This window comes from Vanellus vanellus (assembly GCF_965231255.1).
Source record: "Vanellus vanellus genome assembly, chromosome: 3".
Taxonomy (NCBI): Eukaryota; Metazoa; Chordata; class Aves; order Charadriiformes; family Charadriidae; genus Vanellus; species Vanellus vanellus.
Genome location: NC_138907.1, coordinates 44,536,932 through 44,549,956, shown reverse-complemented (window position 1 = coordinate 44,549,956; position 13,025 = coordinate 44,536,932). Strand labels below are relative to the sequence as shown.

The 13,025-nt window shown below is 39.5% G+C and overlaps 1 protein-coding gene across 1 annotated transcript in view; it reads left to right on the top strand.

The window, feature by feature from the left end:
* Positions 1 to 13,025, top strand: part of MTR (5-methyltetrahydrofolate-homocysteine methyltransferase) — a gene marked incomplete at its 5' end in the record, with an annotated part of 54,605 nt that overhangs the window by 15,539 nt on the left and 26,041 nt on the right. Inside the window, 10 exons of the mRNA XM_082480701.1 lie at positions 2,331 to 2,431; positions 2,782 to 2,843; positions 3,664 to 3,731; positions 4,797 to 4,873; positions 6,211 to 6,323; positions 7,732 to 7,872; positions 8,950 to 9,135; positions 9,701 to 9,880; positions 10,864 to 10,980; positions 11,078 to 11,218. Of these exons, the coding sequence (XP_082336827.1) occupies positions 2,331 to 2,431; positions 2,782 to 2,843; positions 3,664 to 3,731; positions 4,797 to 4,873; positions 6,211 to 6,323; positions 7,732 to 7,872; positions 8,950 to 9,135; positions 9,701 to 9,880; positions 10,864 to 10,980; positions 11,078 to 11,218 (1,186 nt within the window). The remainder of the gene's footprint in view (positions 1 to 2,330; positions 2,432 to 2,781; positions 2,844 to 3,663; positions 3,732 to 4,796; positions 4,874 to 6,210; positions 6,324 to 7,731; positions 7,873 to 8,949; positions 9,136 to 9,700; positions 9,881 to 10,863; positions 10,981 to 11,077; positions 11,219 to 13,025) is intronic.

Here is a 13,025-nt window from a genome sequence, read left to right as displayed (position 1 = left end):
TGCTTAGTTTGAATTGGCAGTTTTGAAACAGGTAATGCTTGGATGGTGTGCTCATAGATATATTGGTCAGCAGCCCCTGTAGTGGGTAATCATTCAGGCAGTATGGAGGGCCAGTACCCAGTAAGTCAGGTGAGAATATCAAGAAGTGCTTTTTTGGTGAGTATGCTGCCTGCTTTTACAGTATCTCTCTGGCAGGGTGAGGTGAAGAGTGGCAGGTGAGTTTGTACTCAGAACCAGATACAGATGGATATTAAATGTGGAAGGGAGAAATGAAGCTGCCTAATATAGGAGAGAGCTTAAAAAAAGCGCATGGGGAGTGTGAGCTGGAAGCTTGTAAATTGAATGACTTAACAGTAGAAAATACATTGTATTCATCTGCATTTGATAAGGACAATCTTGTTAACTATTCTTACCTTGCTTTGCTTTGAAAATCCTGGGGGATGAGCCCCTACTTTGAAATAAATTCCAGAACCTCATTGCTGTAATTAATTGTGTATTCCCCGTGCATGCTGTTTGTATCCAGGGGATCTGTATGAAGGATTTAAATGTATGTAAATGCTGGATACAGAAATGACAATAAAGGGGTTCTTTTAGAGTTTTTCTATTTAAATAGAATGGTCCGTATGAGATGCATTAGAAAAATGCAGGTAGAGCTGCTGTTTGAAAAAACTAACATATACCTCGCTCCCCCCTGCCAAAAAAAAAAAAATACCCACACCCCTATGCTGTTTGAAAAAAACTAACATATACCTCGCTCCCCCCTGCCAAAAAAAAAAAATACCCACACCCCTATGCTGTTTGAAAAAAACTAACATATACCTCGCTCCCCCCTGCCAAAAAAAAAAAAATACCCACACCCCTATGCTGTTTGAAAAAAACTAACATATACCTCGCTCCCCCCTGCCAAAAAAAAAAAAAATACCCACACCCCTATGCTGTTTGAAAAAAACTAACATATACCTCGCTCCCCCCTGCCAAAAAAAAAAAAATACCCACACCCCTATGCTGTTTGAAAAAAACTAACATATACCTCGCTCCCCCCTGCCAAAAAAAAAAAAAAATACCCACACCCCTAAGCTATTGGAAGAAGGGGCTTGTGTTTTGTTTGGTCTTGGTATGTGACTGTGTGATATTCAAGGCCCAGGATTTGGATGGTGATGTGAGCCTCTCAGATCTCAAGGATTTGTCATTCTGTCCAACAAGTGAATTTGGCTGCAAGCATTTACTGCTACTACTTGTGCAGTTACCAAGCCCCTGCCTGCTCCTTGGAAACAGGAGAAAAGTCAAAATCCATTTTGTGCTTCCAGTCCTGTGCAGGGCTTTATTGCTTTTGACCTCTGGGAAACTAGTGGGCGTACATGCACTTTATTAACATAGCTACCTCTGAGGCAGCCTCTGTGGCTCACTTAGCTGGGAGATGTGACTGTTATCCCTTCCTGTTTCGGGGTTAGCTTGCATCCTCTCCGAGACCGTTATTTCAGGAAAGGGGAAAGCTTTTTTACATATTCCTCTTCCAGCAGCATTGTGAGCGTGTTTTGAGTTTTGCAGTGCTCATAAGATGGTTTCTAGAGTGGTGCAGAGAGATCAGGAAACATATGTAAAAGATCTCTTGCATACTTTCTGAAAGAGAAATTTCCATTTTTAATATCAATGTAGACATTTGGAGTGCAAGTCATGTTTATGTATCTGTCATTGAATGAAAGAAAACATGATTGTATGACATATACTGGTAAAATTGAGAAGCTTATTCATGCAAAAGTACTTCTGCTGTAGTGCTGACTTGTTACTAAGATGTAGCAGATTCAGTTTCCCAAGCTTGGTGCTGCCATGAGGCATCTTGGGGGAGTCACGTGGTTTCTTCCAAGGCTGACATGATTTGTGTATAATTTAAAAAGAAAATGATGAGTTAGAAGATTGAAGCAGGTCTTACTTTTTCAACCTTTTTCATACTTCTTCCTGTAGCACAAGACTCCTTTCCAGTCTGTCATTCTCATTCCATTTGTTCTCTCTTTCACCTAGAAAATACAGAGCCATCGTGTTGCTGTCAAAATGCTGCCTCTTTACTCCTGGATTTTGAAATGAAATCTTGATTTACTGTTCCCAGTTCAATTCAGTCCAGCCCCCTTTTCCCTTGCACTTTTCTTCCACCTGGGGGTTCTCCTTTTGCACAGTCTTGCTGTATTGATGATGATGATTAAAGGAATTGGAAATCAGGTTGGTTTTGTTCTAGATGATTGTGGGAGTTAGCGGTTGCCAGCACTAACATTCATCTATTTGGTGTGTCAAAGGTGTTTTTACCTCAAAATAATTTTTGAAAATTTATTTTCTAGTATTGGCTTAAATTGTGCTTTAGGAGCAGTTGAAATGCGACCATTCATTGAAACAATTGGAAAATGTACAACAGCCTACATCATCTGTTACCCCAATGCAGGTGTGTGGTGCACGTGTTCCTATGCTTACAGGCAGATGAAATGTAACTAAACCATTCCATCTCATGAGCAATAATAGAGTTGAATTAGCTTGAAAAGATGATTGTTTTATTATTAAAAAGAGATTAAGAATGTTTTAAACTGCTGAAAGTAACTGTTGTTAGTTCTGTGACAGTGAGCCCAGAATGCTCTCTTGCATAATTAATAATCTATTGACTAATGATTGAAAAGGTGATGAGGCATTTTAGTCCTCAAACAAATGTAGCTACTTTTAAATATGTCTTTTATGGAATTTAATTCTGTTCTTGCGGGCTTTAAACCAATTGTAATACTAGAAAAATTATGTTTCAAGGTCTTCCCAATACTTTTGGTGGTTATGATGAAACTCCAGAAGTGACTGCCAAGCATATAAAGGTATGAAATATTTCTCACGAGTGTGTCATATCTGACATACTAACAGACAATAATTCTTTGCTTGTATTTTATGCATATTTGTTACAGTATTTTGTGTTGTTGTTGTTTTTTTTCTCAGATGGCTCTATATGTCATTTGGATTGTTTATAGACAATTTGCTGAATGATAGTGATTTGAGATACCAGGTTAGGAGAAACTACTTAGGAAACTCTGAAACCTTAATTACTTCCATGTCCTACACACAGTAGCTTTCCTGCAGCTTGATCTGTGGATGTTACTCATTTGCACTCCTATGTTCTTACTTTTACATTTGGGAATTGTTCAGTAGCTGAGCGGTTTTTATGAACTTGGCAGAATTTGAGAGTTGTGTGTGTTAGGAACTGCTGATGTTGGTGTTCCAGTGCAGGGTGTCCTTCCACATGCCACTTGATCTGTGCAAGACAGAACTGTGTGGCTGAAGCTGCAGTGTGTCAGCAAGAACGAAGTATCTGCTGCATGTTAATTCCCTTTTATAATACAGTATGACTAGTCTTTGATACTCATCCAAGTTTTCATCTGCGGCTTCAGTATAAAATAGGCCAGTTTCAAATGTAGTTTCCTAAAATTAGGTGTTGAAATTGCTGGTTAGCCTTGGGAATCCACATCTCAAAACAAATCCTAAGGAGAAAAAATAGTACTGATTGTTTTTTCATTTTTTTTTTTTCTTGTGAACCCCTGAATTGCTTAACATACGGAAAAAATTTAAATATATATCTAAAAAAAATATATAAAAGATACCTTTATTACCTTGAAACAAAATTCTCTTCCCTCCCTTTTACAGAATTTTGCTTTGGATGGTTTGGTCAACATAGTTGGAGGTTGCTGTGGTACTACACCAGCACATATCAGGTACCTCATGAGCTACAACTTTCGGTGCACTGGGATGTAAATTAAGTGCTGCTTCCATGGAGCAATAGTCCATGGCTTGTCTTTAAGTTTCCTGAAAAGATGGATCACTTGAATGCCAATAGCAGCAATATATGGAGTAGAAAAAAACTGGCTTTCACAGCCGTGTGTGTCATGAAGAATGAGTAGAGGTATGGTTCAAACAAGGATTGTACCGCTGCTGTTTTGCCATCTAAAATTGTTTCAGAATTACTCTTCCCTCTTTACCATTGGATAGAATAGACTTCCCATCTCTGCTCCCCTACACAGTACGTTCTTTCTCTTTCTGGCACTTGTAGCCACAAGGTGAAACTTAAAGTTTCCTTTGATGGTAGAAGGAAGGTGTGTGGGTGTGAAACAGGAGATCTGGGAATGCTGTACAACTGGTGTTAGTCCTGGCCAGTCAGAAGATGCATTTCATATCTTTCGCACTGGAAGTAGGTCAGTGGGAAAACCTCCCTTTTTCACCTGGTCTTGAAAAGAGAAGGGGCCCTTGTGATTCATTTTTACCCTGATACAAACTGGGAAGAGGTAGTCTGTGAACATGACACTGTGTCACTCCTGACTGGAGTGAAGAAAAAGTGAATGTGAACAGCATGAGTAATTCTGGCATCTGAGAAATGTGGCTCAGCATAGAACAATGTTTGTCCCTTGTTTTTTTGTTTTTGGATTTTTTTTTTTTTTGCTGCAATCATCAGCAATTGCTCAGCTCAGCAAATCATGAATACAGTAAAAGTCAGTGTGGTTGAGGACTGGTTCTGATATCCATCAAGTATCCTATTGACATGGTATCTCATGTTCTGTATTTGATAAACCTTCAGCTTTCTACATTCCCTGCAAATAGCTATGATAGGATCTTCTGGGAGTATGTTTTTGCCTTTAGCTGCACGAAGTGAAACTAGCTAATTAGTTGTCTGCTACAGGGCTAAATTAGAGGTATAGATATATGTCTAGTATATTCTGTTTGAGTCTTATCTGGAGTGGTTTAATTTTAATTGAAAACTTCCCTTTCCCCTTTCTGTAACTCAGGAAAATTGCTGAAGCTGTGAAATCCTGTAAGCCTCGCATTCCACCTTCTCTCTCCCAAGGATACATGCTACTGTCAGGTAAAATGGAATGTAACAGTTTGAGCTTTATAACTCATGCAGCCTTCCTTTATAAATTTATTTGCTGTTTTCTGCTGATCAGGACAGTGACAGTTCTGGGTGACAGAGCACTGGAACAGGCTGCCCAGGGAGGTTGTGGAGTCCCCTTCTCTGGAGATTTTCAAGACGCGCCTGGATGCAGTCCTGAGTAATGTGCTCGGGGCAATCCTGCTTTAGCAGGGGAGTTGGACTAGATGATCTCTAGAGGTCCCTTCCAACTCTAAAAACTCCGTGATTCCGTGAACGGAGCTATGAGTTTATGGTTCTACCTGAATCCAGCAAGCTTATGGATGTGTAACCAGATCTAAATCTTACTGCTTTGGCCAAAGGATTAATGGAATATTTTATTACAAACTTGTATAATATAACCAAGTCAGCATATTTTACTCTGCAAGTCTCAGATACTTTCTAATGGTGAGCAAGTATCTTTATCCTCAGTTTGCAACAGGGTAGGGTCTGGTGTAAAGAAATCGGGTAATTTTACTACAGCTGATGGCAGAGCTGGGACAAGATCCTTGTTCACCTGCTGTGAGAGAGCTGCCTTCTGTCTCCTCAGATGTCCATCCAGTCATACTGGGACATTGTTCCAGCGATACATCCAGGTCTAGAAAGTCTTGTGTTTTAGTGAAGTCTAGATCTGTGTGTTCCTCAGCCAGGCCTTCTTTTAAGCCTTTGCGCCATGTATCCAAGTAAAACAGTACCTTCTTTTTGGTCCGGTGTTTTAATCTCAAAGTCAAATGGGTTTACCATAAATTAACTAAATCATGGTTGGCCTGTGGTTTCATGGATTACCTTATTCTGTTCTGATGTAAGGTTTGTTTGCCCCTGAGTTGCCTGCTACCCAAGGGTCTCACTTGGCTTGTTTCTGTGAACTTGGGTACGTGGTTAAGAGCTGTCCTTGTTTGTCAGTCAATTCAGTGGGCTTCTTCTCTGGTGGTGGTAGAGATAACATAGTTGGAAGTTGAGAGAAGGCATGTATGTGCATACACATAGATGCCCAAAGAATCGTAGTTTCACATCTTTCTATATTGGACAAATCAGCTGTTATTTTCTGAGTCAGGTAAATTATTAATTGTCCCTGAGAAAGGATAGAAACCTTTGGCATATGTGTTGGAAATGGTTTCATTGCATTTCCTTGCTGGTTACTCATTAGATTTGTGCATGTCTTGATGTGCTGAGAAATCACTATTCTTAAAGAGAGAGACATCTCTATTTCACAGTTTAGAAAAGGGATTTTGTCTTTCTTGCAGTTTTTTATTTTCATTTTTTGCAAATGTGTTCAAAAATATCTTTTTAAGGTCTGGAGCCATTCAGGATTGGGCCATACACCAACTTCGTTAATATTGGCGAACGCTGCAATGTTGCAGGATCACGGAAGTTTGCTAAACTCATCATGGCAGGCAACTATGAAGTATAAGTTTTATCAATAATCTTTATAGCTGATGCTCTGATTTTTCATTGCTCTATTGCATTGTTTTGTTAGTTGTTTGCTGGCACAAAGCACTGTTCTACATCAGTTACAAGAGTAAGGAAAAGGAGAATTTACTTTCTCACTGTCCTTTGTTTCAGTGCTTACCAGCTCCTAATAAGTTTGCGAGAAGGGTTTTACAGGGGCTTTTTTTTTTTTTTTTTGACAAGTGTTACAGAAGACATGACTTTGTTTTGAATTATGTTACACAGCTGATGATGGTTTAGAAAATATTCTGGACTGTGCTGTATCTAGGGGTGGATGTATAGAGGAGGGAGGCAGGAAACTGGGTTTAATCCCCCCTTCCAACACGTGGGGTATATCTGACTTGAGATAGATTGTGGCACCATGCAGCCCTCACTCTCATTCCCTCCCTTCTGCAGTACTGGTCGGCATTATGGTTGCATCTAATCTTTATATACTTTGATCACTGGCTCCAGCATGCTATGTGAGAATTGCTACACAAAAAGGTGCTTAGAATATAATTGCTTGATCAAAAGAGCTGCAGAGCAGAAATGAAAAGGCTGGAGGGCTCATTCTTTACTGCTGTAAATTGTTACTGTAACATTCAAACAAATAGTAAAGTGGCATTTCTTGAGAGTTGAGACTCTGCCCCAGAGTATGCTCTGCTGTTCTAGTTGATGCAATCAAAACTAAAGTCTTTGTTTTTGTAGGAAGTCTGACTCTTAAGCCCTTAGAAGTCATGAAGCAGGCTAGACCTATTAAATATAGAGAGCTTTAAACAGGTTGTTAGGGACTGTGAGCAACTAAAACCCTTTTTCTTTTTTCTCTCCTCAGTCTGCAGAGTGACAAAAAAGAAAAAGCGAACAGACATGGGTGTTCAGATAATTATGTGGGCAGAGGGAAGGCTTTAGTATATCCTTCTTAGCACTTGGTGATTATCCTGCAGCTGGAAAAAATGTCAGCCAACCTCCAAAAATTAAGTACTCTGTGTTATAAAACAGCAGAGCTAGTGATGCAAGACCCGATTTCATACCATCACAGAGACTGTTTTCCAGTAGTTTTGTGCAGTCAGAAGTCCTTGTTACCATGCAAATCTTAAATCATTCAATTAAGCATATGACCAACTGTCTAAAATCAATGACACTACCACCAAGTTAGGTCTCTCTGTCATGTTTTTGTGGACAAATTAGTTATCAGTTGTGCCATACTAACAACTTCTGTATGTTGTTTTGCATCACAGACCATTTCCTTATTCTTTTATGGGATGTCACACAATTTTTTAAATTTTTGGCTGCATGCTTATTTTGGAGAAGTGAAATGTTATCCTGAGAATGACTAGGCTTTTTTTCTACTGACTGTTGTTTTGTTTTTTGACTTTCTTCTTTAGGAAGCCCTGAGTGTAGCCAAATTGCAAGTTGAGATGGGGGCCCAGATTCTTGACATAAATATGGATGATGGGATGCTGGATGGCCCTGCTGCAATGACCAGATTTTGTAACTTGATTTCTTCAGAACCTGATATTGCAAAGGTTGTCCCTCCAAAGCACAATAAAGAGCATTTTATTGAGTTGGAAATTGCCTTTCAGAAAATTTTGATATTGATTTATTTAGTAACCAGTTTAGGTGCTTAATAAGCAGATGTTGGTGTTCCCCCAAGAGGAAAGGTACTATAAAGGTATTGATCAGAGGATGGAGCACCTCTTCTATGAAGACAAGCTGAGAGAGTTGGGGTTGTTCAGCCCGGAGAAGAGAAGGCTCCAGGGAAACCTTATAGCAGCCTTCCAGTATCTAAAGGGGGCCTACAGGAAAGCTGGAGAGGGAGTTTTGACAAGGGCATGTAGTGATAGGACAAAAGTTAATGGCTTTAAACTGAAAGAGGGTAGATTTAGTTTGGATATTAGGAAGAAATTTTTCACCATTGGGGTTGTGAGACACTGGAACAGAGAAGCTGTGGATGCCCCATCCCTGGAGGTGTTCAAGGCCAGCTTGGATGGGGCTTTGAGCAACCTGGTCTAGTGGGACGTGTCCCTGCGCATGTCATGGGGGTTGGAACTAGATGATCTTTAAGGTCCTTTCCAACCCAAACCATTCTATGATTTTGTGATAATAGGGAAGGCCTTCAGGGGAAACAGAGGTTTTAACATTCTCTATCTGATTTCAGCTAAATATATGCCAGTTCTTTTCATTGGTTAGAAAAGCCGAATGCAGGTTCCTTTTGTAGCAGTTATGAGCCTTAATCTACATATTGGCAGTGCATACTGCTATTACTTTCTACAAAACTTAAAATTGCTATGGATATAGGATGGTTTTAAAAGACACTTCTGCAGTGTGCATTCTCTAAAAATTAGTATCTAATTCAGAAACACAAGACAATACAGGGAGAAGTATGTGATATGTGATGGAGTTGCCATAGAAGCTCTTGAGTTAAATTTGCTCCGAGTTTTGCATTTAAAGGAAAGTGAATCTGCAGATACCATCTGGAAACTTTTTATTCATAAATGCTGATAAATGTTGTGTGCATTTTTATGTCCAAATGGGCAAACAGCATATGGAACTAATTCATAACTTGTATGTATTCCCCTGGCTTACTTCTCTGTTATTTACAGGTGCCGTTATGCATTGACTCCTCAAATTTTTCAGTGATTGAAGCGGGTTTGAAATGTTGCCAAGGGAAATGCATTGTAAACAGCATCAGTCTGAAGGAAGGTGAGGAAGACTTTTTGGAGAAAGCAAGGAAAATTAAGTTGTATGGAGCAGCTGTGGTTGTCATGGCTTTTGATGAAATGGGGCAGGTGAGTGTTGCTTTAAAGGAGGAGTATTTTTCTTCTGGAGTGCAAGACAAAGTTGTTTTGTTTCATGGACACAGGTGATTCATAAAGGTCTATATAGTCTTAGCAATAGTTTTGACCTTGATAGGTAAGCATTTCATATGCTGCTCACATGTTTGAGGAATCCATGTACTGCTCTAAGTGTAGCTCTGCTAGCACAAGTGTAGCTCTTGCTGTTCAGCAATGCTGAACTCCTCCTTCTTTCATAGAAGACTTTTTTAGTTCAGAAACTGAGTTTTGCTTCAGAGTGGAATCTTTCTGAATTAATTTAGTTATGTCAAAAAACACATTAAACTTTACACAGGATGAGGAAATGTTGGAAGACTATTCTTTTTAATGAGTTGAGTCAGAACTTCATGTACAGGTGTGGCAATATTTGTAATACAAAATTCTTATATATATAGTTCTTTTGTAATATTTGTGATGTTCAGATTCTCAGTCTTGAGTCACTGGAACTATAAATGATTCCTGGGGAGTTTATTTTTGTGTTATCTGTAAGTTTCATGTCAGAATTCTTTTTCTCCATTAGGCAACAGAAACAGAAACCAAGATTGCAATCTGTTCCAGAGCTTATCGCCTCCTTGTGGAAAAAGTGCACTTCAATCCAAATGATATAATATTCGACCCCAATATTTTGACCATAGGAACTGGAATGGAAGAACATAACCTGTATGCCATGAACTTTATCAATGCTACTAAAACCATAAAAGTGAGTTGTAAGCTTATTTTAACTTGAAGTATTTTGCTGAGCTTACTTAAAAACCCAAAACACCACAAAACACCGCCAAAAAGCAACAAAATACTGCTGCAAAATGATGCGCATTTTAAATTAGCAAGAGGGACTATTCTTCTGAAGTGCAGCCATTCCCCAATATTGCTGTATTTCCAGTAGAACTTCAGTTAGTTCAATAAATATATTTCAATCCGTTCTCTCCTCTCTAAATATATTAGATTAAATGAGGTAAGAATCACATTTGTGTCGTAACTCAAAGGACCTCTTTGAAGATACATGAAAGCTGCCTTTTAAAATTAAAATTTCCATTACTGTGGAAGCAATTTATGTAGTAACATGACTTTTTATTTAGCCAAAATATGTGAAAGGAAATACAGCAGTGAAGAGCATCACCTGAATACATCTAAGGAAGCTGTGCTGTTGTGTTTCACAAGGTAACTTGTCTGGTTTGGAGATGCTCTGTCAGTAGCAGTCTGGGGCTTGAACACCCCACAGGCTATTTTGTGACCACAGGGCTTCTGGAAGGGAGGCTGTACTCTTGAGGTTAGCTGGTCAGCTACGGCCTGCTCCTGAGACATGCAAGCAGGCAGGTTGGCAGCTGCTGTTTCCAGAGGAGTTGGGGATGGAAGAGCCATGAGTAGGTCTGCATGGGGAAAACCTGGAATGCTGCTGTGGGAGGACTGATATGTTGAGAATAGCACCTATGACTATAGAAACCATGGTAGTTGCTTACACATAACTAGGCTGGATCTTTCCTTTTACTTGTATCGTTTTCTACAGAGATTTGAATTGCTTTTTATAAATTTGAGTAACTAGACATACCTGGAACAGGGAAGAGAAAAAGGGTGCATAGCCAATGCACTGCAGCTCAGTCCATAAAACAGTTGGCCCCTGAATGCTTTGCTTAGGTTTCCTTTTTGGAAAGCACATTTATAAAAATCTATGTGCAATTTCTATAGGAAACATTACCAGGAGCCAGGATAAGTGGAGGTCTTTCCAATCTGTCTTTCTCCTTTCGAGGAATGGATGCCATTCGAGAAGCAATGCATGGGGTGTTCCTTTACCATGCGATTAAGGTATGATGTGCTTTTGGCTTCTGTATGTTTGCACTTGGCAGTTGTGCAGTACTATGTCTGACAGCCCTGGCTGGGGATTCTGTATGATTTCTTTTAGTGTGGCATGGACATGGGAATTGTGAATGCTGGGAATCTACCAGTATATGATGATATCCACAAGGAATTGCTACAGTTGTGTGAGAATCTAATCTGGAACAAAGATCCTGATGCGACAGAGAAACTTTTACATTATGCTCAGGTAACTCCCAATTTTAAGCTTTTAATAGTAGTTAGCTTAGCACCCAGGCTTTAACACCTCCCTCCTGATGATAGGTAGAACAGCCTATAAACTGCCCGTGTCAATCTAACAGCGGGTGTTAGAAGTTACTAATGATACTACAAGTGGTTCAGTTATTGATACAGAACAAAATGTGAACTCTGTAATAGATTGAGCCTCTCTTGAAAGATCCTGCACCAGAGTCCTTCATAAACTTCAGGAGACCAAGCTGCATTGGCGTGGTTTTTTTTTTCTTTAAAAAAAAGCAAACCCAAAACCAATAAGAAGCAAAACATCCCAACCAAACTGCCCCCCCCAAACAAAAAAAACCCTCACAAATAAACAAAAACCAGAAAAGGTCAACCCAGAACCAAAGCAAATCTTGGTGCTGGAGTTTAACTGACAAGTGCGCTGTGGGAGACAAAGAGTAAACCTGTCTCTCTGGTGGTAATGGTTTGCTTGAGTATATGTAAAAAGTGAAGTAGTTGCTTGCAGTTCTTGCCTGTGGCGTAGGTTTCCAGTTTGTGTAACTCACGTCAAGAGTGAGGATCAACTATTTAGTGTTCTTGAGATGCTGTAATGACGGTGGAGATAGAAGACAAAGATTCCACACCTGAAGGTTTCCAGATTATCAGCCATAAGACGGCTGGTGAAATCCTGTTCTGAACAGAACATACAGCAAAAATCTCCCTGGATTAGGTGGCTCTTAGATTTAAGAGGATTTGCATGTCTGTTTTGTAGTTCCTGGAGGTGCTATTTCTGTGCACAGCTTCATTTGGTTTGTAGTTTGCCCTATGGTGGTGTGTGCTTTTTAGGAACAATGTCAACATGTTGAAAACAAGTATTGGAAGACTCTCCCTATCCCTTGTGCTTAGGTTATTTTAGATGGTGCTCTTCATGTCTAAGCAGTTCATCTGGGAGCGATCTTGTCTGTATAAGCAGAGTTTTACCATTAGGGTATTCAGGGTTGCATAAAGAGAAAGGAAAAAAAAAAAATTAGAAAGGAAAAAAAAAGGAATTAGAAAGAGATTGCTTAAGCGGTGTTTCTGCACAAGGCAGAATGTGAATTTAAATAGAGCATGAAAAGTAGAAATGGAAGTGGATGATGACTCCTTCTAGGTCTAGAAGTTTGGGAAGCCATTATTGGAATCTCTGCTCTTAGTCATGGTGGTAGTTTTATTGTGGGAGTAAAACAGCCCCCAGTTGCAAAAAAAGGAGACGCTCTTGATTCAAAACATCTTTAAAAGCTCTATTAAAATTTAACATAAAATATTACAACTTTCAGGTTTTCACTGGAGGTAAGCATCCAGATTTGGGTTTCATCTTGGCTCTGGACAAATCTAAGAGTCCAAATAGATAGTCACTTACAGCCAATGAGAAGGATTATTATATAAGGTTTTGGAGTTTGAGGCATATTTCAAAATATTTATTCAAGACCTTCCTCTGATATAGTGGAATTGAATGTCTCTTAGTTCTTCGGTCTAAAGTGGTTTTTTTTTAACACAAATGTGTTAAAACATCCGACATCACTCCAATCTTCAAAAAAGGCAAGAAGGAGGACCCAGGGAACTACAGACCGGTTAGTCTAACCTCTGTCCCTGGGAAGGTATTGGAGTGACTCATTCTGGATGTCATCTCCAAACACGTTGAGGAACAGGAAGTTATTGGAAGTGGTCAACATGGATTTACCAAGGGTAAATCGTGCTTGACCAATCTGTTAGCTTTCTATGATGTTATAACTGGTTGGCTGGATGAGGGGAAAGTCGTGGATGTCATCTACCTTGACTTT